The following is a 27,093-nucleotide window of genomic DNA, read 5'->3' as shown; positions in this document are numbered from 1 at the left end:
ACAAAATCAAATCTCAAATCAGATTCATTAGTTTATTGATCAAAGAAAGCAAGTAAAAAAGTTACATGAACAGAGAACTGAAAACTAAAAAAAAAACCCATGCTTGCTTCTTATGTACAAAGACTACATAATCAATCAAACTCAGTGAGGCTGAGACAGCGACTCGGTCTACCTCGGCTGCTGAATCGCCCGCGGACTCACTTTCATCACGTTCACAATCTTGGGAGCCTTTTCGATGAACCTGGGAGCCTCAGCCAAAGGCCGACCCTTTCGCCATTTCAGCAGTCCCATGGAAACCAGCTCCTTATGAAAATCCTTCTCCTCTTCCTCCTCCTCCTCTGGTACAAGAAACGAGAGACAGAACAGAGTTAGATCGGAAACTCTGGAGAGTTGACTCAGAGCGGAAGAGTAGATTTTAGAGTTACTTACGCTGTGCCTGTGTGTTGTTGTTGGGGTAGTGAACGTCATCGAAGAGAGCATCGACGTCATCGGGGAGGGCAGGATCGTTAATATCGGGAGAGAAGGGGTCGTTTTGGGGATCTTGGAAGCGCTCCTGAAGCCAGTAGTCTTGGAACCAAGGTGAGGACTGGACCAGGGACCACCACTCGGTGGAGAAGTCCTCCACCGTCCGATACGCCAACGGCACGAACATCGGAGCGTTCGGATTCAAAGTCGACGATGTCGTCGTCCTCCTGGAAATCACGTCCATCGCCTGTTCGCTGTTTGGCTGCTGCTGCTGCTGCTGTGATGAATCTGAAAACGACGTAGCTCAACAATCAAAATACGAACGGACAAAAAAACAAAAACTCGCAACATTATTTAGAAGAGAAAGCGAGGAGAGAGAGAGAGAGAGAGAGAGAAACCCTAAAGAAACTGGAGCGTCGAAGGTGATGATGATGAATGAGCGGATGAGGATAAGAGTAAAAAATATCCGTAATCTTTATGTTGCGACTCTCGGACTATAAATAGGTAAATTAAGAAGGAAATCAAACAAAATTAATTAATTAAATTATTTATTTATTTAAAGGGGTCAAAAAAGTGTGGTCGGTGGGTCACTCACTGAGTGAGTTGGGGTAAAATGACGACACAAATGAGAGTTGGGCCCACGAGAAATTGTTTCGAGAGTTTTCCAAAGTCCAAAACTGGTAGATTTGCCCACAGGCCCAACGTTTTCTTATTATTATTATTCGACGTTTGGGTGCAGTGGATCTGACAGAGGGCCCACCGTATTGGTTTATTGTATTTCTAGGCTACGCCAAATTGGGACCGGCCAAAAGCCGCTTCAGTCTTATCCACTTATCAACATACACGATACTTTACACGTATACTACACGACAATACCATTATATCGTCTAAATTATTTTAGATTAATCTAATTTACTATTTCTGACCCAAAAAGATAAGGGGACTTGAGTAAAAGAGAAGACACACTATTTTAAGAGCATTTTCACCTATTTACAATGACAAAAGATAAAGAGAGACGATGGTTGTTACTATTCATATAAATAGTGTCAGTTCTAATAATTTTTTTGTTGGTTTTCTACTTATTGTCATAGTAATTTAAGGGCAACTACTATTCACATGATATATAAGGAGAGGAGAATTTGTATATAGTTTTGGTGTAGGAAGTAAAGAATATAATTAGATATTTATAATAATAAAAATTCTGAAAATTTATTTTTTTTACCTTTTTTTTTTCAATTTGTTTGTTATTTAAATTGGTTGCTCTCGTCATAATGACGTTGACATTAGGCCAGCTTGCCTAGGCAGCAATCTAGGCAAGTTTTACTTTTGGGCTTGTCTAGATTGGTAGAGCCCAGCTCTTGCCATGACAAGAACTAATTCATAATTGCACCAATACCGTGTGAGGGAAAAATTGTGTTAAGGTGTGACCTTGATTCAAATCGGGTCATCATAAATAACACATAGCAACACATTTTAATTGAGATGAACCATAACCTTAATTTGGGGTTAAAGTGACACTTTGGAATACTCTCTAATTCGTGTCATTTGTGAAATTTTCTCTTATTACCAAATTTTACACCAAAAAAAAAAATTTCTCAAATTTTGGTTGGTATAAATGATGGGGGGGTGGATATAATTTATAAAAAATAAATGAAGTTATTTTCGAACAAATAAATAATACATAGCCTTACTCATAAATATATACGGTGGAAAACTTACTAGCTTTGGTTTTATTTGGTTTAGTAGGACAAAAAAATACAAATAAAAGGACGACTCTGCTGGGGATCGAAACCAGAGATGGTTTTATTTGGTTTAGTAGGACAAAAAATTACAAATAAAAGGACGACTCTGCTGGGGATCGAACCCAGAATCTCTGGTTCCGTAGACCAGCGCCTTATCCATTGGGCCACAGAGTCGCCTGTTGATTCTTCTGTTGTCATTAATAAACACATTCGTTACTTGTAATTAACGAGCAAGACACACTAACGTTTGGGCTTTTGGGGAAGACATGGAATGGAAACCGTATAAATTATGGCACAGTTTTTTTTTTTTTTTTTTTTATGACAAAATTATGGCACAGTTTGATCATGGAGCACCTCGCTAAACAACCTTAAATTCTTCATGAGATTCATTGTCCCAAGCACCTCGCTTTGTCGAAAATTCGCAACATCACACGGTCGATGAATGATGATAGAGCTTAACACATAATATATAAACTCAGGCGTGACAAGGATTGATATGCATGTTTGATGTACAAATATAGCTCAGTTGCCGCAAATTTCTCAAGGCTCGAATTTAGATAATTCTATTTTGCAGGATATGTGAAGTCCATTTGTTGTATGAATGCCCGTCAATAATATAAATTCCAAGATATCAGCTTTGCCTCCCATTTCTCTCTGAGTGTGTGTGCATGTGTATGGTAGCTGTTGCCTTCACTTCTTTCTTCTTTCTTTCTTTCTTTCTTGTTCTTGTTCTTCCTGCAGGCAAAGTTCGACCAAGATGAGCATGGAAATAAATCACTTGATTGGAGAAATCCAACAGGCAGTAGATAATGTGACTCTGGTTTGCCAAGATCCCCACAGCAGCATAGCTTCCGGGGGTGTGTGGCGCCACAGAAGCCCTCTGCGTTCCGCTACATCTCTTCTTTTGATGCAGTTGTCTATAATTGGCGTAGTTTCACAGTTGATCAATCTCTGTCTCAAACCTATGGGACAGTCCACTGTCGTTTCTCAAATTTTTGTAAGGTTTCAATCGACAAAACTTATACGCAGTTTTTTTTTTGCATAATTTCTATATATGTGAGAATTCACTATGTCGGATTGTTTAGCTTTCTGCATTAAAGGGTATATAAACAAAGTAAATACTCGTTAAAATGAAGAATCAAACAACCTAGTTGAACAAAAAAAGATAAGAAGAAAAGTTTGATATGATTATCCTATACATGTATGAATTTGAAAATCAATGTGTAGCTTTTAGTATGGAAAAGGATCATTACCTAGCTAGCTATATCCTTCTCATTGTGCATGTATCTAACAAATGAAAATTATGTGTGGTTGTCAGGGTGGTATAATTTTCGGCCCGTCAGTTCTGGGGCATAAAAAGGAAGTCTCACGCATCCTCTTCCCCGTAAAAGGCGCCAATGTGTTCGAAACTACTGCAACATTCGGCCTCATGTTCTTCCTTTTTTCAATAGGAGTGAAGATGAACACGGGAAGAATGTTAAGGCCAGATAGAAGGGCGGTGACCATTGGAATTTCAGTGTTCTTCTTCACCTTAGCGCTCCCTGAATGCCTAGTCTTCGTTATGATGAAGTATCTCGCCATGGACGAAACCCTTAAGATGGCACTCCCATGTATAGCTGGATCACAGTGTATATCAAGTTCCCTTGTTGTTGCTTGTTTACTAGCTGAGCTCAAACTCATGAACACCGAACTGGGCCGCCTGGCCCTCTCTATAACAATGTTTTGTGATGTTCTCGGCATTGCCCTGGTCGCAATTGGTATGGCAATTTTGGATAATAGGACCAGGAATTTATTAATTCCAACGTTTGAACTACTATCAGCACTAGTATTTGTGCTTGGCGTTGCTTATGTGCTCAGACCAATCATACTATGGATGCTGAACCGTATAGAGGAAGGGAAATCTGTCAAGGAGTCATATATTGTCACCATTTTCCTCTTTGTTCTTTTGTGTGGATTTATCAGTGAGCTTGTAAGCCAGCATTTCTTACTTGGACCCCTAGTGCTTGGCTATGCGGTGCCTGAAGGACCGCCTTTGGGAGCGGCTTTGGTGACGAAGGTGGAAATCATGGCTACAGGAATATTCTATCCAACTTACCTTGCCAATAGTGGGCTGAAAACGAACATCTTCAGGATTCATCCTCGGTCTTTGTGGATTGTGGGGGTGGTGGTTATCTTTTCTAGCCTGGTGAAGATAGGAGCTGTAATGTTGTCAGCCAGCTATTTCGATGTGCCTCTGCGCCAAGCTTTTGTGCTTGGCCTCATCCTCAACTCAAAAGGCATCACAGAGCTTGTCATGTTCAACCTGTTTAAGCAAAGCAAGGTCTGAGTCTCAATCACTTGAAACTCTCTCATTTACTTTTGAAGTTCCCAGCAGCACCTTCTCCATCCATCGGCCCTTACAGATTCTGTTGTGCATTTTTCTCTAACTACTTTGAGTGAGTACCAATGCTAATCTTGAATTATATGATGAATTTGTTTTACAGGTTCTGACTGATCAAGAATTTGCGCTGGTCGTGATCTCAGTGGTGCTCATAACAGCAGTGGTAACACCCTTGATAAGATATCTTTATGATCCTTCAAAGCAATACGCAGTGACGAGAAGAAGTACAATCCAGCATTTGAAACGTGAGTCAGAGCTCCGAATCCTAGCATGCATCCACAACCAAGAGAACGTTCCCACATTCATAAACGTCCTGGAAGTATCAAATGCTACAGAACAGAACCCTGTTGCAGTCATAGCCCTCGTCCTCACTGAGCTTGTGGGGCGAACCAACCCTGTTCTTGTATCACACCGTCCCCAAGACACCTTAGACAACAGCTCGTCTGGCCATATTGTCAAAGCCATGAGGCAATACGAGCAATACAATGAAGGGTACGCCACCCTCCAAGCATACACTTCCATCTCGAGTTATGTAACAATGCATGATGATATTTGCCGGTTAGCATTTGAGAAGAGGGTAAACCTTGTGATCATGCCGTTTCACAAGCAATGGGCCATAGATGGCAGCATTGGGTCAGTGAACCGACCCCTCCAGTCCATGAACATCAATGTCCTTGAAAAGGCACCTTGCTCCGTTGGAATTCTCATCGATCGAGGGGTCCTAGGAGGGTCGGTGTCAATGCTAGCCAGCCGGTATATATGCCATGTTGCTGTGATCTTCATTGGTGGTGCAGATGATACAGAGGCACTGGCCTATGGCGCTCGCATGGCAAGGCATCCAAGTGTGGACTTAACAGTTGCACGGTTCCTTCTCTTTGGAGAAGAAAATAGTAAAGACCGGAAGCGGGACTCTGACTTGCTTGAGGAATACCGGGTAGCCAATGGAGACAACGAGCGGTTTGTTGTTGTGGAGGAGGTGGTAAGAGATGGAGCACGGTTGTCTGCTGTTATCAGATCAATGGTGGATTGTTTTGATTTGATGTTGGTAGGGAGGCACCATCAGGACTCTCCACTTCTTTCAGGGCTTGGTGAGTGGAGTGAGTGCCCGGAGCTTGGAATCGTCGGAGACATGCTTGCTTCCCCGGACTTTCATTGTTCAGTTTCTGTATTAGTGTTGCAACAACAGAGAATAGGAGGAAAACCAGTTAGCCGGAATCAACCAATTGACAGAGAACCGCTAATTCATGATGCACCTGAGGAAACAGTAAGAGGATCGTGGACAATTACAGTCAATGAACATGATAGGAAATAGAGCTTAGAGCTTAGAAACTCTTCGTCTTGTCTTGGTCTTCTTTTTGCTTTTCAAACTTAGACCCATTCATTTTTGCCCTTTGATTTTTCCTTTAGATGTTGTCAACGAAATTTTACACGTCTGATCTGCAACCTCATTACATTTTACGACGCCCAATTTGCGACAAAACATTCTACAACCACTCACGACAAGTGTAGCCGCATCTAGATTAGAGATCCTTTCATGGAAAGACTCTTAATTCCTTTTGAAGCGCATGGATCACCTGCAAAGCATCCGGCTTCAAATCCCGTATCTTTGGCACTCTTCATACCCTCCAACCCTACCATTAGTTCCGTAACAGTAGGGAAGAAAACTCCAATCAATGGTTTGAACTTTGAAGAGAAACATATATCTCTTCATCAAGGTTTCTCCATTCATTTTGCTATGAGATAATTTCAATCTATATTCTTCTACCCAGTACCTACCTACAGATCAGATGTGATTTGAAAAGTATGCTCACACACACACACACACACAAAGCATTTAATTATAGAATATTGCCATTATGATCATCAAAATTGAAAGAATTGTATCTTACAAGCGCATTAAGCAATTTACAATCGGGTATGTAATGGAAGTGATACTGTGATACATGTAAAGCTAAGGACCAAAATCCGGTTCTTTGAGATCTCTCCCAGCAGCTTTTAGAGCAAAATCTGCTGATTAGTATGAAGACATAAAGTGGGATATCACCTCATTTGTTCTGGATTTCATCTACATTTGTCTCCTCTGTGTTGTTACATTCCAGTGCTGGCATTTGGTTAGTAGAATCTGGCGTTTGGTTAGTAGAATCTAGCATTTGGGACGATTCACTCTTCCGCGTTTGCAGACCAGTAAAGCGTGCAAGATCAATCCATTGCTGCAGCAGTCAAGAGGATACATCAGAAACAACATCGGGCAACAAGCTTATCTAATTGCATTTTAGTTATTGTGACCAACAAAGGTTTGCATAGAAGATTAATCAAGATCAAGTGATTCACAAGGATTGCAACAAGGGCTCACATAAACAAAAACCAAATAAAAGCTAGAAAAAGATCCACATAGTTTATGAAAGGGTTATATAAACAACAGTGTACTACTGGTAGAATACACAATAATGAACATAATGACAAATAAATAATAATGGAATGTGCCAGGTTCTCTAAACACATGGCTTACATATTACAAATTATTCTCTTAAGACATTCTGAAAAAGATCCCCGTCTTTCATTCTGTGAAGTATATATTCTCTACACACATAATGTACATAATTACAACTAACACAATCATGGGATGAGCCAGGTTCCAACACATGGGTTTCAGGAAGAATAATAATATGGTCGCCATGGCTTAGTTAATCTTTGAAAAGTAAAGGAACAAATGAATTTAAACTTGCAGAATATCAAGATGATTCTAACCTGAGTTCCCCAATAAGAGTTTATTGTCCGAGAAACAAAAGACAGCATATTTACAAGCAATGTTTGAGAAGAAAATTCGTCAGAAAGTCGATGTTCTATTACTCCAGCAATAATCTGCATTAGAATCAACATTCAAGTTAATGCCAAAGGAAATATAAGACATGATTAAGATATATAAATATGCTTTTATTTAGTTCTACTGAAAAGAAAAATTGTCCTATCCTATATAATCTTGGAAAGACTGACTTTATGAGGTTCATTGATATATGAAGCAGAAAAGATGCCAACTTAGCTCCAATTTAACAGGTTGTAACTCAGTTTTCTTTTTTTCTCTCTCTCTTTTCAAAATGGAAGTATCTTTTGTGGCCATCGACTTCAAAATAATTTTGAGATATACCATTTTTCTTTGTTCATTCTCATGGGTTGCTGCTGTTTCATGAGTCACTAGTTGTTCCTTGAGTTAAGTTGCTAGTTTACTTTATTTGGCTGTTCTATTGTTGTTTTTGTGTTTGGTGGACTGTTAACCTTAATTGTAATTTGATTACTGTTACACTAATTAGACAAGTACTTCTCTACCTGATAACGGAGATTTGCCGATGTTCCAAGAAAGCCTCCATAGATTATTGCCGTTTTAAGTATTGGAGTTCTTTTCTTTTGCTGATTATTGACCAGAGCTGGATTAATGAATCTGCGAACTGCAAACAGACCATTTGAGGCAGCAACAGCCGCAATACTGGAAATAATGCCAACACCAGCTAGTTTTAGACCTCCCAAAAGCACAGATGCAAGTCTATAATTGATACTCCAATCTTTCCCCAAAAGATTCTTTTGAAATGCATTATCAGGGATGGACCCAATGAGACCTTTAATAGCATCCATGCTATCAGGCACATTGATCTCATCGGCATATGAAAGAAATGACAATGTCGGGGCAGGAAGCCACACTGTAAAGAAATCAACAACTGATCCCCTTAGAGTGTCCGTGATAACATAGTCCAGCTCTTCAAAGAAATTTTCTTTGCGCCTCTCATACTGTGCAAAGAGAGTAGTAGTTATTGATATAGCTTCTTCGATGGCTAATCTATGCAAGAACTTAGGATCTGCCAACAATCTTTCCCTGAAACCCTGCATCAAGATGAGCTAAAGTAAACTTATGTGCTCTTCAAAATTAGGTTTTTTGTGTGTCAAACTCTTCAAAATTAGGTTCATTGACATCAATTGGTTTTCACCTTTCCCTCCATTACAAATATGAGATAAGTTAACAGATAAAAATTTCAAATCTGCACACCTGGAAACGTTGAGTGAGTTCTGAAATAAGAGGATACTGCTCCAGATCAAAGAAGTTCTGTAATACCTCTGGAGATACCAAACCAAGATCCAGTCCTTTTTGAAGATCCTGAAAAAAACATCATTAAGGAGAGTTGATATTTGTCTAAAAGCACGTGCGACTTGCAAACCCACTACACAGGACACCTCACCTCGGTTATCCAAATGTCATCTGTTAAATCCAAAATTACACTTTGGAAAAGGTGAAATTTCAGCTAAATAAACAATTCATGTTGTTTAAGATGATCCCTCTAATTTCATCATAGCATAAGACAATCCCTCTTTTTTTCTTGACAACTAAAACCACCATAACAGTCAACTACTAGTTGCATTAAAACTACATACCACCTACAAGTAACCTCCTACTGCATGCATTAAGGGGAGATTGGTAGGAGCTATAATTTCCCAGAAAAACCAAAAGAAAAAAAACTTAATAAGAATACTAACCTGTGGAAGGGCATCTCGCCTCCTGCCTGCTGCATTCATAACTCGGGAAATTTCAGCACGATCAAAACAATTCCTGTTGCAGGGTCTGGCAGCAGAATACCACAAGAAATCAGCAACAGGAACTTCTCCCTCCTGTCGTATGTGCTGTCTTTCAGGATCAAGTAATATAACTACTTGGTTTTTCTTTTGCAACTTTGTTGAAATTCTAGCTGGCAGTCCTGTCCCTCTAATCCCATATCTAACATGGCTTGCACCTGTCACCACCACTAGCATACCACTTGCTCCTCCATCCACCATGGCCTGTAAGATAATCTGGGACATAGTATAATCCTCAACCACTCTTGCTTGTGCAGAAAGATATGAGCTTGGCCCAAAAGGCACAGATTGATTCGGAGAATTCGAATCAACTGGTGTTCTGCGTGTGCTAGAAGTGAAGCCTGAGATAAAGCCTGAACCTGCTGGAGGAGCATACGCTTTACGATCAGCCTTTGAAAGCCCACTAATTCCCTTCGATTGGACAGTCCGTAAAACCTATGAAAACCAAAGTAATCACTATGCATTCTTTATTCATTAACCTACTATACACACCCTCAAATTAAGAAGTGGCAGAAAATACAATCTTAAGTAATCAACCAGTACCAGATACACCATTATATATTGATGCTAGCTAGTTTGATTTATAGGAAAGCAATGTAAGAATACCTTGAGTGGAGTACCACAAGCCACAAGCCGAACTCCATTGTCGCGACAGTAACTTAGAAGGGGCTCATACTCCTGCCAGCGTTGAGATGGCCAATGTGATGTGTAGGACTTCAAAGCATCTCCATCTATGCTGTGCCATCATATATGCGCAGGCATCAATACAAGCAATACAGAAAATATACAAGTGAGTGTGAAATGTAGATAATACATAAAAAGCTAGATAGATATAATATTTAAGAGAGAACCTTTTCTTCATATACTGATTGAGCTGGTCCTGAAGATCAGAAGGAAATGCTTCAAGAGCCAAAGATAAGGCTCGCTCACTCTCCAAACACCTTTTCCACAAGTTCTTCACAATCTCCAGCTCCAATTCTTTGTCGTCGCGAATCGGAACCTGTTCGGCTTCACCTAAGTACAATATCCGAGCATTCATCACCTTCTCCCACACCTTGCTCTTGTCCTTCCCCACCGCCACGGGCTCTCCAATCGCCGACGCGTCGTATATTCTTGACGTTATCGCATCCTCCTCTTTTTTCTTCTCATCAGCTGTCGGCACTGGTACGGTTTGTGACGGCGACGGCGGTGGCGATGGAGCGTCCTCTGCGCTCGCCACTGTCGATTTTAGAAACCACGCGCCGAGCGCCAGCGAAGGGGCGAGTAGCGCGTGTCGCCTCGTGTGGAGCGGACTCCGGCGAGCTTCGTTGCAATCATCGGCACTTTCTATCGAATTTGCGATATTCTGCTTGGAAGTTTCGGCCTGATTCTGGCGGAGAATGACGGAGACTTTGGTGCGGTGGCGTTTACAGTATGAAACTCGCCGAAAAACATGGATTCCGGCTGGAAGTTGGCGGCGAAGGGAAATTTCCGGTGAGGCTCGGGGAAGAGATGTTGCGTGGAGTGGTCCAGTTGTGGCGAAGCCTCTGTTAGTGTGGGTCTTCATTCTTTGTTTTTCCGGAGAAAATGTTTAACAGTCAGTCCCACATGGTCTATCTGAAAGAGAGGAAGGCAGAGAGTCGTTTGATTTTCGGATTTAGAAGCATGGCTGTCTGGTTCGTTTTTCGTTAACGTTTAGGCGCCTTCAGTAATTCAGTTTTTTTTTCCTTTTTTTTGGGTCGGAAATTGAGGTTTTCTTCGTCACATAAATTTGGAAAATACTTTGAAACTTTTCTGGATGGTGAAAAAACTGGACATTTATCAACTTTATCCAATATTATCTGCCAGGTACAGGAGGTGACGGATCAAATTTTGAGTGGTGCTGCTAATTCAAGGAGAGCGTTTATAAATAAAAAATAAAAAAGAATTTGTCCTAATTATATTAAAAATTTGGTTGCCTTTTCTTTTGTTTTTGTTTTTATCGCTATATTTTGCTAATGAAAAAAGAGGGAAATACTATTTTGCCAATAAAAAGCGAGGGAAAGAGGGATATGAGAGATACGAACGCTTGCTTAGTTTGATGGCTCAGCATGGACCGGACTATGTCAAATAAAACCACCGGAGAGGACATAAAGCCAGGCAAATTAAGATGTTACTACTTCCATGCAATACAACATTTGAGTGAAAAAGAAAAGAAAAAAAAGTTTTCCCTTCATACGCACTACATTTATCACGGAATGTAACCACTAACAACAAAGACAATGTCCAACAGAGTAACACAACGATTAAAGAAGCTCAACCCAAATTATTCATCGATCTACAGTCAATTTTCCTGTCCAGAAATATTGAAATAAATATTGCGAAATACGCGTGTCCCCTAATGCCACAACGTAAATAGACACTGATGGAAAGAATGACTGTGGAAAACTGCAAGCCTCGTAGCTCTTCAACAAGAATTTACCGGAAGAGAGAAAGCTCAATTGATATTGATACCGTGAAATGATGGCAAGACAGCGATGAGTGGGTCTCCATAACCAACGGCTTCTGCGAATCATTACCAATTCAATTAAAACCATAAGAGGGTATTCGCAGCCATATAAGTTTTTAAGTAAAAATATGTAGCTTTAACATTTATAAATGCCGCTTTGCGGACATTCAAGATTTTTTGTATTCTGAATTTCGTTGTGCCCCATATTCCATACTTGTTTGCAGTGCTAATTTAAGTTCTTATTATACACCCTATATACGACACAACTTGATAGCATTTAAATGTCATGCATTGAAAAAGGATAATAGTCATTATACCTCCGTCATTGAAGAGGAGCTTCAAAACTTCTCCGCCCACATCTGACTGCTCAACATATCAAGAATCCATCATGAGCGAAGTATGTAGTATAAAACACGCATTAAAGGAACTCAAAAGGGAAAACATACCTTCACAGGAAGTTCAGTGCCAAACTGATCCACATATCCGATTACTTGTCCTCCTTTGATCAGATCACCCTGTACAGTTCGGAATCAAGAGAAGAAAAATTGAGGTTATGTTACCAAGTTTGTTATACAAAAGGTTTATGGTTTAAGGAATCAAAATGTTGCCAGTATTTGGATAAGGAAATCAAGATGCCGAGACACTGTTAATAGACTTAATTCCTGATAACAGTTACATAAAGACACCCATAGGATAGGTAGTCTGTAAAATTACCTGTATGCTTATGGATATGGGACTTATTTAGAGATTGATCTTGTTACGGAAAATGCAATATTCTAGATGGATATTTAATTGCGGATCAGTTTAGTTCTTGATTTACTCAATTAAATCAGGATTTTAGAAGAATCCACTGGGAGTTTTTTTGTAGGTAGAAAATAGCTATCAAAGGTTAAGGCATAAGGAGAGCTAAATCGGTTTATCATTGAATCAAGCACACGGGAATACGAGGAACTGTGAACACAAGACATAAGAATGACATATTAGGTGAATTTTCTACTAAATCTAAAATATTAAAAAAGAAGAACCAAACAGAGTTATGAAACAGATACCTCTTTACAGATTGGAGGTTGCTTCTTTCCTTTCACTGTTCTACCCCTTCGGAATGAACCAACCTGGAACAGACAAAAAACGAAAGATGAAAGTGAATCCTAGCTATATTGTAGATATTGTCCTGGACAAAGTAAAAGAATCAAAATGTTCCTCAGACATAAGCACAACACATACCGTAGGAGAAGAAACCAGAACATATCCGTTAGCTCCAGAAGCCTCCAAGGCTGCTAATCTTGATGACTTGTCTACAGAAGTGTTGGTAAATGGAGTGGCTTTTTCAGAAGAAGATTTTGGTGCTGGTGCTGGTGCTGGAGGGGGAGCAGGAGCTGATTCAACCATGGGTTTACTTGGAATAGGTGGTGCTGCTGCTGGCGAGATGCTAGACACAGGAGCACTGGTGGCTCCAATATTACGCTTCAAATGCATTTCAAAGTCTCCAACCTAACACAGATATGCAGGGTCAGTCAAAGAAGAGAACGTAAAATACAGCCAAAAATTTGCAGATTACAATCAACTCTAGACAACCCATACCATAAAACAGTAGAAGCCTTAGAGATTAATGAACTTTAACCAGGTCTTGAAATCCATGATGTATGCTACAATGTTTTATGTTGTCCCTTATGCAAACTGCATGGCTCACTAAACAAGAGACTGATGACAAGGCCAAAGCAATCTAAACAAGCAAGAAAGCCCTATATATTCTATTAGTAAAGCCTAAACGTCCTTACTCAAAACTAAAGCTCTAACAAGCAAGAAAACCCCTTGGATATAGATAGGCTAAGACCGCTCTAGTAATATTATGATACAAGGTGATCCTTGTATTCATCATCCCCTTAACATATTGAGAACCCAGTGCTTTTCTGGTTCTTAATGAAGTACTGACTTTCTTTCTTTACTATAAAATGCATATCCTATTTACACATAAGGCAACAACAAAAGATTTGCAAGAGTACCAGGTTGCTTGATGGATGTTGATATTTACCTTAAGTTTCAGTTCAGCAACTTCTGTCTCATCACAGACTTCTAGCATTAGTGCCTGATGATAAAGACAACTATGTGTCAAACCAGAAGGTACAGTTCAAAGACAACTATGTGTCTTATCACAGACTTTTTTCCTTACACAGATATTCTCACCTCAAATCCATTAGGAAAAGTTGCGGGTTGAGTAGTTCTCTCTGATGAGACTTGTGGCTTACTATCTGTTGAAAGTGCCCAATATCAAAACATATCTAAGATGGAATTCTAATAATTTTACTCAGACTATGATACAGTGACATATTATCATGTGTAAGCACATTTCTACCATGGGCCAACACAGAGAGAGGCAGTGTCATACCAGAACACAAATGAAATCCCAGAAGTTTATAAAAACTAAAACAAAAAAGAAAGAAAGCAAACCCAGATGTAAACTATATTCTCTCATTGACAAAAATAATCTTCAGATGCACCAGTGTCATGGAAATCAGGCTTTACGAAATATCCAGGCGAGAGTAGAATGTAGAACGAATGCAGTAGAAAGTGACTTCAGCTGAGCAATTACACTGTGGGTACTTAAGTAATATTCAATTACGGACATGGAAATATACCCTGTTTCGAGTTCTGTATGACATACAAATCTAAAACACTAAATGTGGTTCAAAAACTCATACATCTAAAATTGCATCCTGCCCCACCTCCAAACAAAAATGACATACAAATCTAAAACATACCGCTGGATTTTTCACTCTTGGCAGCTTCAGATGTCTTCACACATGATACTTGCACTCCCCTCCGCTTTTGTGGAGAATAAATGAACTTCTCACTAACCATCAAGCCTTGGAAGTATGATCTACTCACGGTGGGCCTTGCGGTATTATACGCAGGAAGCATACCAGGCTTGTCAAGCGAGGACCGAACATGAGAAACTGTGCCTACAGAACCTACAATTTGACACTGTCTTATAAGAATCCAAATTTGGATCAAGCTTCAAAAATAGTTGAATAGTCTGCACTTCGCAGAGTAAAGTAAAAAGATTATGCAATTTGTCCTCTTAAATTAGATCCACTTCGGAAAGCTTATCATAGAAATCCGTGACGGTTGAAGATAACAAGAAAATGAATATCACATCAGATCTCAAACCGTTGGAGCCTAATTTGTTACCTCCATTTCCATATATCTTTCAATACATTAATCCCTTCACAAACAGCGTGTGCAAGAACCAGCTTAGTTTAGTTAGTTATCCCGAAATAATCAAAATCTTCTATTTCCTTTTTGAAAAATCTGCAGCATTTTGATTGATTTTTCTTCTATCAGTTCGTCCACGAAATCAAACAACAAAATAAATTCATAGCTCAAATTGTTTAACAACTAATGCAAGCACACTCACTGCTTAAGCTTCAAAATACAAAAATATATTATCTATGCATGTATGTACGTAAATATGAAAGCATGAAAACAGAGAAAGCGAGAGAGTTACAGTTAAAGGATCGGAAAACAGCCGAGGACTCCATTGTTGGAGGGAGCTAATCGAGTGGAGCAAAATGCAGACGAGAGATTTCTGGGGATTTTGACGAACCAGAAATGGTGAAAATGGTCTGAGATGGCGATTTATAGAGGAATTTTGGGGGTTAGATCGAGAGCTTGAAGAAGAAGAAGAGTCACTACGTGTGTGTTTGGTTAAGCACAGTTGGGGAGGTTGATCTTCGAAATGTCCGCCTCTCTCATCAGTTTCTCCGTTTAGTTTCCAGCATTTGTCGCTAACTTATTACTGCGCACGGCATGTCGTAGAGTCACACAGGCCCGCATGCCACGTGATCTATGATTTGCAATACTGTCATTGAAGGTATCAAATTCACGTGCAATGGGCTTTTGACACGACATAGGACTTTCGTCTAGCTAAAGCCCAATACTTTCTTTTGGGTGCAATTTAATCCCAAAATAACTTTGGTCCATTTACATTTTTTTTTCTTCTTTTAATACAAATCAAAATTCTGCGAGGAAAAACGAACACAACACTTCGCGCATACATGTGAGTGAGCATTTTGAAAAAGAGACAATAAGTTAAATTAACTCAAAGTATTTATTTGCGTACAAATACAAATGCACATGTATTGTTTACAACTTTACATTCCATTCAAAGTTCAAACCACTAATTTGGAATCTTATATTCCAAATGGTTACTCTTGGAGACAAATTGCACTTTGGTTTCCTAGATTAAACAATTGTAACTGTGGCCGTAAAGAAATTAAGCAATTGTGAGGGTGAGGATTTCTCTAAATTCCAGCCTCCTAGTCTCAGTATAAAATGTTTTATGTTTGTTAGGCCAATAAGTCAACCAAATCCACCCTCTAATTTCCCAATCCATTGTTCTTCCCATGGCAGCTTTGTCCACCTTCCACCACACACCCTCTCCATATTCATCACCAGCAAAAATGACCCCTCCTTGCCTTGTGAAGGGCCTATAAGCGCTGGAGTATCTGTCCTTGAACCATGCCTTGGGGTTGATCAATGCAAATTTTGATGGCTTAGAAGAGAAGACCTCTCTTCCATCCACACTATCATGAAGAAACCAGTTCAATTTTGCGCTGTAGCCGTACACCGATTCCTCGAATTTCCATGGCTTCAAGCTCATTGTTATGGTCTCTCCTGCTGATACCTTGAGTGCCAAGTAAGGGTTAGGAGGCTCAAATGAGCCTTCTATGCCTTTCTCGTGGCCAATCTCTCTTGTAGGGTTCTCAGAAGACTTGCCCACTGAAACACTTACCACATTGGTTTGAACGGTTGGAGTAATTTGTAATGAAATTCTTGAAGGGAAGTGCTTTTCAGCTACACCGGCTCCTCGTTCGTTCATCAGTCTCTCATTCACAAGACTGATCACATCACACCTTCAGAAAAAGAAGAAAAAAAAAATACCGAGAAGGTAAATATACATAGAGTTAGTGATCAAAATTTGTGTTACAAGAAATTTGACTATCAAACACTAAAAAGTACCTTATGTTATCAATGTTTAGCATCACATCAATCCACCTCTCTTGAACTATGACCTTGGAATTGAATTGAAGCACGCCCTCAAGCTGGTGGTAATTTAGAGAGAATTGCAATCTCTCATCAACAGAAGGGCTGCTGGAATTTGCAATGTCCATGGCTATGAGAGGACAATACAATTGGACTTTCCATAACCCAAATGTTGAAAAAGCATAAGAGAAAAGTGGAGATGGTGTTTTCACGAGGGTGCGCTGGGTGGCTTGGAGCTCTACAATCCAATTGGTAATTGCAAGATTTATGGACCTCATCCATTCCTCTTCTAAATTGGATCCTAACACTTTCATGAGAGACTTTGATGTTTGTCTTGACCAACAATTTGCCAAGTAATTCTTGAGACTGTTAAGACATCCCGATCGGAGATCAGCAGGTGCTTCATAGATGCAAACAAGGAAGAGGAGAGTGACAAATGAGAGGTTAAAAACATCTCCAAAGTTGGCAATGGAATCCAGTTTGAGAAATTTGATCAAGAAATTGTTATTGTTTGAGCCATAACGAAGCACATCTTCAATGAAATTGATTAAGAGGCTGGAGAAAGTTTCTTGAGATATTAGCTTGATGGATTGGGGGCTGAACTTGAATTGTTTTGAGGTCCAAAGAAAGATGGGGAGGTTGAAATCTGCAGCAATTGCAAAAGAGAGTTTTTGGGTTTGATGGTTTTGAGAAATGGTGAGTTTGAGAGATGGTTGGGATGAACTTGAGGAACATATGGATATGGACATGGAAGTTGTTGGCCATTGAGTGACTGGTGGAAGGCTCTGAATCCAGGAAAATATGTCAGGAAAGCCACAAGAAGCCATTGAATTAAGCAGACTTACTAATCAAAGTTTAACTCTCCTCTAGCCAGCTGCATTAATTATAAGCACCTCAAGCATCATGTCCATTTTTATAGGCTGTCCAACTTTTTTATATAAAAAAAACCTTTTTCTATTGAGAAAGACGATAATACACGAAACTCACACACACAGTACGAATGTTAAAATTCAAACTCAGAAATTTATTTGGAAGAGAAATTACTCCATGATCTTTGTGATGTCCAGAAGCATAATTGAAAAAGAAAAGATCCTGGAGAGAGGAAAAGTCAAGAATAAAAGAATATAATTGGCTGGATGAGAGACTGGAAGAAAACTTTTAGATGGAAAGTTGTGCAAGAAATGCTGTTGACACGTGTCGCCCACCATGGATATATACAACATAATGTATCCTTTAATCGGTGCATGATAACTTAGAAGAAAAAAAGAGTTATCGAGGTGGACAGAAAAAAGGCAAAGATGAATCATTCAACGTGTTAAGAAAAAGGAGCTAATTGTTTTACATATGAGTATGACCAACAATTTATGAGCACATTTAGCATATGCGAGTTTGCACGTAGCAATAAATGGGTTTGGCTCTTTCTTTCCCCGCTTGCCAGGTTATACATAATTTTTAATATTGGTTTGTAGCATCACGTAGTTAGTAGGATTATTTATTATGTCACGTTAGTATAATCAATGGTGAATCTATTAAGGCTGTAGTTATTTTAGTAAATGTCATCAAATAATGATGACTGTTATTATTTTTTTATGTATAGAGTAAATTACATGCTATTTGAACTAATTTACATATTTTTATTTATAAATTTTTATCATGAAAAGCGATGGATAAGATTATCTGCAACTTAATTTGGGCAATAAACTTTGTCTCCATTGATAAAAGGATAGCGTGCTGGAATATTGCCAATTTACGTGTGGCCTTCCAAAGTTATGCAGAATAAAAATGCTTTTATTTTTGACCTGATTTGATGTTTTTAGGCCAAACATAACCAATAGCTTAATGTAGTCACTAATCAAAGAAAATGCCTCAAACCTTTTTTAGGCCTAACTTATCGCATCTATTAATCCACTTAATCCAATTATTAAGAAGATGGATATACTATATAGTAAATTTAGGCTCTAGTCTCCCTGGATATATTAGGCTCTAGTCTAAAATTGTCAAGTCATGCCTAACTGGCTTCTTAAAGACTACTCTTGCTACATGGGTCGCATGGTGAGACAATAACTTTGTCACGTGATATTATTAATTTATTAATCATAGAATTAGGCCATGTTGCTTGGGATTTTAAATACTAAGAATTTACTCAATCTACTCATCCTATAACACGTGGATAATTTACAAATTTCATATCTTTACGCATAAATAACCTGTGTCATCGTCACGAACAAAAATTTCTCCAAATGCTGAAGTGGACTAAACCCACAAGAATTATATTGGGCTGTTAAGATTTCGGCCCAGATTTACATTTGGGCTTCTTAAGCTTACACAATCTAAATACCATACACCTTCCCACACACACGATCAGCCCCGTCGCCATAACTAAATTCGCTCCAATAAAACAGCTTTTCATTGCCTATTATCTCTCGTGTTTAATCGAACAACATCCCTCCAAGACATCCGCCATCTCACGCGCCAACAATGGCCAGCCCACCGACACTCCCGATCTCCAACAACCAATCGACCGTCGGCGCCCAGTCACAGCCTCCGATCGCCACGCCCGCCTTCCGCGCGTTCCTCTCACGCTTCTCCTCGTCGATCCGCTACGGCTTCTCGCAGCGCCGGCCCTGGTACGAGCTCCTAGACCGGAGCTCCTTGGCCCGACCCGACTCCCTCTCCGACGCCTACTCTCGGATCCGCAAGAATTTCACCTACTTCCGCGTCAACTACGTGTCCCTGCTCGCCCTCGTACTCGCCCTCTCTCTCCTCACCCACCCCTTCTCTCTCCTCGTCCTACTCTCGCTCCTCGGCGCGTGGGCCTTCCTCTACCTATTTAGACCCTCCGATCAGCCCCTGGTCATCGTAGGCCGCACTTTCTCTGACGCCGAAACACTTGTCGGCCTCGTCGTGTTGACTGTGGTCGTGGTCTTCGTCTCCAGCGTCGGCTCGCTCCTCATCTCAGCTTTGTTGATCGGCTTCGCCATTGTTTGTGCGCACGGTGCGTTTAGGGTTCCAGAGGACCTATTCCTTGACGACCAGGAGCCGGCCAACGCTGGCTTCCTCTCATTCCTCGGCGGCGCCACCTCAACCGCTGCCGCCTCCGTCGCAGCACGTGTGTAGTTGGATTTCGGAGTTGATGGCTATAAGGTTGGTGAGGCCAAATCCATTTTGTACTGATCTGTTCAACTGATATTCTTGGTAGGAACAAAAATTCAATTTGTTTGCGAAATTTTGGAGCGGAAATGAAATGATAGGGTTTCGTGTAGATTGAATCTGAAATTGCTCTTCTTTCACTTTTTCTGAAACTTCCAAGATGTAATGTTACATTTTGCTTTAGTACAATTCTGATTCTGATGAATTTAGTTCCTTTTTTATATATTCATTTATATTATCTGGTGCTTGTTAATAATTATATTTGTTAGATTCGCAGTGAAAAATTTGTTCCAAAATGGAAGTGAAAGCATGTATTGAATGTAGGTATGAGCATGGTCTGAGCTTCTTAGTTGCAAGAATTCATAGTATGTTTGATTGGTACGATAGAGAATGGGATAGGATAGGACCAAAATTAAGTTAGATTAGTCTTTATGTTCCTGTTACTCTCTGTTGGTTATATACATTCTTTTAGTTGAAGTTTTAGTAAATAGATTTTGACTGCTGATGTACTCTAGTTTAGTCGCTTACCGAAGGAAGTTAGGGTGCTCACAGGACGAAGTTTTAGATTTTGGCATGATTTTAGAGTGATTGTTGATTGATGATCAAAACGTATAGAACTTGAATGAAGGTTTCTTTGTTGGAGATCCTGGTTTTAAGTGGTAATGTATTTGTTCAAGCAGTTGTTGAAGTGTTCATTGTATGAAATAGGTATTGAAGTTTGGGATGAAAATAATAGTTCATTGTATTTGGATCTCCTATCCATTCATGTCATGAAAGGAGGGTGAGATTGTTTTTATAGGCATGGTGGTTTCCTAACATCCATGCTTATGCCATTTCGTAATGATTCTCTAAAAGGAAACTCTGTTTAGGTTAGAATGGATGAGACCAAAATGGCGTGCAGACTATTATGTCTTAAGGGGTTTTCTCTGCCCATATCTTGTTCTTGGTAGATGGGTTAGGCCATTTTTATGAGGCTGTTAGTGTTCTCAAAGTACATGGACAATGAATCATGCAGGATTATTATCGGTTAATGCAGTTGGTTTGCATCATTCTTTGTTTGTTGGGGCTTTAAAATATTCTAAGGTGCACTTGGCTTTTCTGAAATTTTTTTTTTTTTTTTCTTTTGTGATTTGATTGGAGGTAGTCATAAGGATTAGGGACACTGGTGTTTGTGTTATTCTGTAGAGAACCGTTGTTGTCAGGTAGACTTGGTTTTAGTTAGAACCTTGCAGAAACTGTATGGTGCAACTTTTAATCTTGTCAAACTTTTAGACGGGCATATTTCAATTTTGGATTTCAAGTTCTTATGAGGCTGGTAATATGATACAATACAACAAAACACTTGTGCTTGAAAAATATGATATATTTCTGTCTCAGTTACAGAAAAACCAGAGATGATATTGCCTGGTTCAAATGGAGCAAATGAGACCAAAGTGGTTATGATTTCAAGTTCAACTTCCTTGCACCCTTTTAATTTCGTGTGAAAATGGTGTTTGCTGCTGCTGATGAATATCTTGCGTCTGATTTTGGCTGACAGCTTGTGGAAACAATGTTCTTTTGTTAGTTTTTTTTCTTGTGATGAGGACAGAGTTTGGGGAGACTGATTTTGTGATTTTGTGATTTTGTGATTTTGTGAATTGGTTTGGTTTGGGTGGGTGGTTGTTAATCAAAGATGAATCCAATGAATGGCTTAGTTGCTCTGGTCCTTTGGTTTTATTATCGATTGACGAACAAGGTGATTTGTCCCCACCCCCCACCCCCCAATTATCAAGTAATTTTGCTTCTCATCATTCTTAGCCATGGTTTAACTATGGTTAACTAACTCGTGTAATTGTGTTTCTTTCAAAAGTAAAAAGTGAATCATATTTCATAAATAGCGTTCGTGTGTAGGACCTCACCTGAGTCCCATGTATAGCGCCCTCACTATAGTTCTATAATTCATTTCTGAAAAGGGTTTGTGGTCGGGTCATATCATCAACAAAACCGCAACAAATATCGAGACAGCGTTATTTTGTAAAAGCCCGGTTTTGAAAAGTTGCTGCATCATGGGCCCAAAGGAAGGGCACCCAACCTCATAATGGGCCCACCTTTCCCTGGACCAGGCGCAAAAATGCAAAGGCTGTCTCATGTCATGTGGTGTGGGTGGCCAAAGAAAAAGATTGAACAGAAGTAGGTCAATCTAATCAAACTAATCTATAGAATGATTAGGACGATAAATAACTTGTTTTGTTAACTTAATCAACTGTTTATTATCATTTGGATCAAATCCTAAAAAAGGTAATTTACATGATGAAATGAAATTGCTTTTGTTTTGACAAAGGAAAAGAAAAAGGATGAATCTAATAAGTCCTAAATGGAGTATACATGTTGATTGATGAATCTTGTTACTTGTTATTGGTCCAGCTCAAGCCAAAGAAAGAAAAAGAAAAGTAAAACTAGAAAATGATGTATCTTTCTTCTTCATCTTTTTCTTTATGTCAAATAATAAATAAATAAAACCTTCTTTTTTTTTTAAGATACATTAAAAGTTTAGGAGGAGGGGAGGCTAGCTCATTCCAAGGTCAGGATCAGGGCATGCCAATGCCTCTTTGAGGACTTATATTGGTGTCTTAGCCCCTTTTTTGGTTTGTACAGATTATCTACTAAAAGGAATTGTCGGCAACGAGACTCAAACATAAGTGAAGAAAACGCTCTTTACCAACTCAACCAATTCTCGTTGGTAAATAAAACCTTCATCATCTCCCTGCTGGACCAACTCACGTCCCCGTCACCTTTACTGGGCAGGGCCTACGGTCTTTGGGCCAGAGAGAGCTGACGCTAAGTCCCCCTCCCCCCAAACCTAACACTTTTGTCCGAGAGAGAGAGAGTTCAGTTCAAGTTCAACATCAATAATGAAAGGTGACCAACTCCTTCCCTTCTTCATCTTCCTCTTTCAAATATAAACTTTCTCTAAACCCAGTGCCCGTGGGGGTCATAAAAATCCAAGTTAACTTAGCAACCATGCAATGAACTTTCACTGTGTCACATTACGGCTACTCATACATGAAGAAGCCTTCTTTTTATTTTTTTTATTGATTCATTGTATTTTATTTACCACCTTTGCTTTGCATGAATTAATTATTGGGTATAGAAGGTGTTTGTTTTTGTTTTTCATAAAGTGATACTTTAAATTACTCTTAAATTGAAATTAAATTCGAATGCAAAAGGACAGTGCATTATCTTCGTCAACTACCCTAACCCTAAGGTAGCTCTTTTATAAATGCTCTTATTATGTTAGAATTCAGAAGTTCGACCAAACAAGGGTTAGAATTCAGAAGACCACGTCCTTGGTTATGTTAGTCCACACAATCAATCAGGGGTAAAATGGTATTTCACTCGAATAGCATTTAGGAGTTGCCCGGTCTCGCGGTACTAGTACCGCAGGTATGCAGCCGATGATGTTCCTGTAGTGCGGGACCCGCCGAATAGAAAGATAGCCGTTGGAAGGAGGAGCCATTTTTTGAAAGGCAGCAATAAAAAGACCCGAACTTCAACCCACGAGATCATCGAGATGGTCAAAGACCCAAAATAATATGCATAAAATGCATGGAGATGGAGAAGATAAAAATAAAACAATCTCTAAACAAAAAAAACCAAGCCATTATTATTCACTAAAAGAAACTAGCCGTTAGAAAGGCTTTCTAAGCAGATGCAGATGAAGAGCGTCTGTCACCCACATGACATTTTCTCTCTCCCAACACAAGATTCTCTCTCTCTCTCTCTCTCTCTCTCTCTCTCTCTCTCTCTCTCTCTCTCTCTCTCTCTCAAGTCTGATGATCCTCACGTGCCTTTCTCAGTCACTAAAACACCCACCTCCCAGCTTTCAGTACTTAATCTTCTCCCAACTTATTTTGCTCCTGTTCATTCCTTCCTCTACTCTCCCCCCAACATTTGGAAAAACCACAACCAAACTAGAAGAAGCCAGCGTATTGTTCCATCCATTTCTTCTTTTTCTTTTGGTTTGTTTGTGGTCATGGATTACCCATTTCAGACTTTTCAGTTTCTCAAAAAAGGAGTCTCTGATTGGCGCCGGATTTTACATAAGAAGAAAGAAAAATGGAAGATCCTTCATTCCAAATGCACCCATTTTATCTTCTTTCTTCAGCTCCTGTTCTGTGCCCTCCAGCCAGTCAGAAGCGAAATCTGGGATGGTGTCATTGTCACAGCAGCTGATTACCAAGCTCTTCAAGCTATCAAGCACGAGCTAGATGACCCAAAAGGGTTCTTGAGGAGCTGGAATGACAGCGGCTTTGGAGCTTGCTCCGGTGGCTGGGCTGGAATCAAGTGTGCTCAGGGGCAGGTTATTGTGCTCCAGCTTCCATGGAAGGGATTGGGTGGCAGAATCTCAGAGAAAATAGGCCAGTTTCAGGCGCTTCGAAAGCTCAGCCTCCACGACAACCAGATTGAGGGTCCAATTCCTCAGTCGCTGGGCTTCCTTCCAAGCCTCAGAGGAGTTCAACTATTCAACAACAGACTCTCTGGTTCAATTCCTCCTTCATTGGGTTTTAGTCCTCTGCTTCAGACCCTTGATCTTAGCAACAACTCTCTCACTGACAAAATCCCAGATAGTCTTGCAAACTCTACCAAGCTTTACAGGCTCAATCTCAGCTACAATTCATTTTCTGGCTCTGTCCCAGTTAGTTTCACTCACTCACATTCTCTTACCTTCCTTGCTCTGCAACACAACAATCTCTCTGGTCCTGTCCCAGACTCATGGGGCAGCACTGGAACACAAAACAGTCACTTATTTAGACTTCAGTCCTTGACCCTTGACCATAACTTCCTCTCAGGAAGTATCCCTGCTTCTTTAGGCAAGTTAAGTGAGCTTGAAGAGGTTTCTATTAGTGGTAACCACTTCAGTGGAGCCATACCAAATGAAATAGGGAGCCTCTCTAGGCTTAGAACACTAGATTTTTCTAATAATGCCATCAATGGAAGCTTGCCTTCTAGTATCTCTAATCTCTCCTTACTTGTTCAGCTAAATCTGGAGGGAAACAAACTTGACAGCAAAATCCCAGAAGGTCTTGGCAGTTTGAAAAACCTTTCTGTTCTCAACTTGAGGAAAAACCAATTGCAGGGTCCAATTCCTGCAGCTCTTGGAAACATTTCCACACTTACCCAACTTGACTTGTCACTAAATAATCTCAGTGATGGAATTCCAGCTTCTCTTGCTGATCTACCACATCTTAGCTTCCTCAATGTTTCTGACAATAACCTCTCTGGTCCTGTCCCAGCTCTTCTCTCCCATAAATTCAATGCAAGCTCTTTTGGGAACACTCAGCTATGTGGGTACAGTGCTTCAACCCCATGCCCATCTGAAGCACCATCTCAAAGTGTCCAAGCTCCAGCCCCTGAGGTTTCGAAACGCCACCGCAAGCTAAGCACCAAAGACAAAATTCTTATAGCAGCAGGAGCTCTTCTATTAGTATTGTTTGTACTTTGTTGCATACTTCTCTGCTGTTTGATAAGAAGAAGATCTGCATCAAAAGCCAAGGATGGCCAGGGTACAGCCGGAGCCGGAGCTGCAAGGACCGAAAAGGGGGTCCCAGCTGTTGCTGGTGAAGTTGAATCGGGTGGAGAGGCTGGAGGAAAGCTAGTACACTTTGATGGGCCAATGGCTTTCACAGCAGATGATCTTCTGTGTGCAACAGCAGAGATTATGGGGAAGAGCACTTTTGGGACTGTCTACAAGGCCACACTGGAGGATGGGAGTGAAGTTGCAGTGAAGAGATTGAGAGAAAAGATAACCAAAAGTCAGAGGGAGTTTGAGGCAGAAGTGAATATACTTGGGAAAATCAGACATCCAAATCTTCTGGCACTGAGGGCCTATTACTTGGGACCTAAAGGAGAAAAGCTTCTGGTTTTCGATTACATGCCTAAAGGAAGTCTTGCAGCATTTCTCCATGGTAAGTATAGTTAATTTAAATTTAAGTTTTAAATGATTTCATGTTCTAGAATTTGTATGAATGATAGATTAATAAGTTGTACAATTTTGTTGCAGCTCGAGGTCCTGATACTCCCATTGATTGGCCAACAAGAATGAACATAGCAAAGGGCATGGCAAGAGGCCTGTCCTACCTCCACACCAATGAGAACATTATACATGGGAACCTCACATCCAGCAATATTCTACTTGATGAGCAGACCAATGCTAGGATCTCAGATTATGGCCTCTCTCGCCTCATGACCGCAGCTGCCAATTCAAATGTGATTGCAACTGCCGGAGCACTAGGGTACCGAGCACCGGAGCTCTCAAAGCTTAAGAAGGCCAACACAAAAACGGACGTATACAGCCTTGGGGTGATCATATTGGAACTCCTAACAGGGAAGTCTCCTGGTGAGCCAATGAATGGCTTGGATTTGCCTCAATGGGTGGCCTCCATTGTGAAAGAGGAGTGGACTAACGAAGTTTTCGATTTGGAATTGATGAGGGATGCATCAATTATCGGTGACGAGCTGCTAAACACATTGAAACTAGCCTTGCATTGTGTTGATCCTTCACCATCTGCAAGACCAGAAGTTCAACAGGTTCTGCAGCAACTAGAGGAGATTAGACCCGAAACAGCTGCCAGTTCCAGTGACGATGGAGCTGGAGCCCCTTCAGCAAGTGAGTGAAAACTGATTCCAGAAGTAAGTGGGGTTTGGTAGACATATTTAGGAAGAGAAGCTAGCTACTAAGTCCAAGATTCTTTCATTCTTCGAAATTAATTTTGCTTTGTTACACTTCATCAGTGTCTGTAAATAGAGTCTTCTCTGGATTAATTTAAGAGTGTTTTTGCGATGTATTGAATGTTCTCACTATCTAGTGAACTATTGTTTTGAAATCTCACTATCAATATTTTTGATTTGCGACTGAGGTTGAAATTTCTAGCCCTCTTTTTTGGGTCAATAATTTCTAGCCTTTTAGATGTTGCCCAAAGATAATTGAAGGATGGTCAATGACGGGTCTGCGTTATTAGAAGAAGGGGCAATTCTTGCTTTCAATGTGGTAGATTCTGAGTTGTGATTGTAAATAGGGCCTGGGGATGAGTTGTCAATGGACCACCGACCAGCCAAGTAGCATGGGAAATCTCACCATGAAAAACAACATAGAAGAGACACAGAACAAAGTTTGAGTTTTCCATAGACCTTATCGAAATTAAATCTTTTTTAAATGATTGATGTCTTCTGCATGTTGTGTCTCTATTTGT

The 27,093-nt window shown here is 40.1% G+C and overlaps 7 protein-coding genes and 1 non-coding gene across 8 annotated transcripts; 3 read left to right on the top strand and 5 right to left on the bottom strand.

The window, feature by feature from the left end:
• Nucleotides 7-972, bottom strand: LOC18787343 (protein EARLY RESPONSIVE TO DEHYDRATION 15). The gene is made up of 3 exons (XM_007218494.2): nt 864-972; nt 430-753; nt 7-338 (listed from the first exon to the last, which is right to left on the bottom strand). Exons 2-3 carry the CDS (start codon nt 707-709, stop codon nt 169-171), a joined length of 450 nt encoding a protein of 149 aa, XP_007218556.1. The 5' UTR covers nt 710-753; nt 864-972; the 3' UTR covers nt 7-168.
• Nucleotides 2,309-2,381, bottom strand: TRNAR-ACG. The gene has a single exon. It is a non-coding gene; the product is annotated as a tRNA-Arg (tRNA).
• LOC18786789 (cation/H(+) antiporter 15) lies at nt 2,476-5,983 on the top strand. The gene is made up of 3 exons (XM_007220742.2): nt 2,476-3,204; nt 3,526-4,527; nt 4,691-5,983. Exons 1-3 carry the CDS (start codon nt 2,965-2,967, stop codon nt 5,897-5,899), a joined length of 2,451 nt encoding a protein of 816 aa, XP_007220804.2. The 5' UTR covers nt 2,476-2,964; the 3' UTR covers nt 5,900-5,983.
• Nucleotides 6,425-11,054, bottom strand: LOC18785325 (protein RETICULATA-RELATED 5, chloroplastic). The gene is made up of 7 exons (XM_020556945.1): nt 10,056-11,054; nt 9,811-9,940; nt 9,109-9,639; nt 8,624-8,731; nt 7,912-8,460; nt 7,336-7,449; nt 6,425-6,797 (listed from the first exon to the last, which is right to left on the bottom strand). Exons 1-7 carry the CDS (start codon nt 10,748-10,750, stop codon nt 6,633-6,635), a joined length of 2,292 nt encoding a protein of 763 aa, XP_020412534.1. The 5' UTR covers nt 10,751-11,054; the 3' UTR covers nt 6,425-6,632.
• On the bottom strand, nt 11,312-15,458 carry LOC18785598 (biotin carboxyl carrier protein of acetyl-CoA carboxylase). Its single transcript, XM_007218702.2, has 9 exons — nt 15,177-15,458; nt 14,431-14,640; nt 13,856-13,920; nt 13,704-13,757; nt 12,896-13,162; nt 12,721-12,783; nt 12,118-12,186; nt 11,989-12,034; nt 11,312-11,727 (listed from the first exon to the last, which is right to left on the bottom strand). The coding sequence occupies exons 1-9, from the start codon at nt 15,208-15,210 to the stop codon at nt 11,660-11,662; spliced, it is 876 nt and encodes a 291-aa protein (XP_007218764.1). The 5' UTR covers nt 15,211-15,458; the 3' UTR covers nt 11,312-11,659.
• LOC18784985 lies at nt 15,745-17,616 on the bottom strand. Its single transcript, XM_007218987.2, has 2 exons — nt 16,691-17,616; nt 15,745-16,584 (listed from the first exon to the last, which is right to left on the bottom strand). The coding sequence occupies exons 1-2, from the start codon at nt 17,539-17,541 to the stop codon at nt 15,945-15,947; spliced, it is 1,491 nt and encodes a 496-aa protein (XP_007219049.1). The 5' UTR covers nt 17,542-17,616; the 3' UTR covers nt 15,745-15,944.
• Nucleotides 19,035-20,093, top strand: LOC18787142 (PRA1 family protein B1). The gene has a single exon (XM_007218332.2). The coding sequence runs from the start codon at nt 19,193-19,195 to the stop codon at nt 19,829-19,831; it is 639 nt and encodes a 212-aa protein (XP_007218394.1). The 5' UTR covers nt 19,035-19,192; the 3' UTR covers nt 19,832-20,093.
• Nucleotides 23,364-26,750, top strand: LOC18785531 (probably inactive leucine-rich repeat receptor-like protein kinase IMK2). Its single transcript, XM_007220540.2, has 2 exons — nt 23,364-25,809; nt 25,905-26,750. The coding sequence occupies exons 1-2, from the start codon at nt 23,553-23,555 to the stop codon at nt 26,516-26,518; spliced, it is 2,871 nt and encodes a 956-aa protein (XP_007220602.2). The 5' UTR covers nt 23,364-23,552; the 3' UTR covers nt 26,519-26,750.

The sequence above is a fragment of the Prunus persica genome, chromosome G2, assembly GCF_000346465.2.
Source record: "Prunus persica cultivar Lovell chromosome G2, Prunus_persica_NCBIv2, whole genome shotgun sequence".
Taxonomy (NCBI): domain Eukaryota; kingdom Viridiplantae; phylum Streptophyta; class Magnoliopsida; order Rosales; family Rosaceae; genus Prunus; species Prunus persica.
This window is presented reverse-complemented; position numbering and strand designations above follow the sequence as displayed.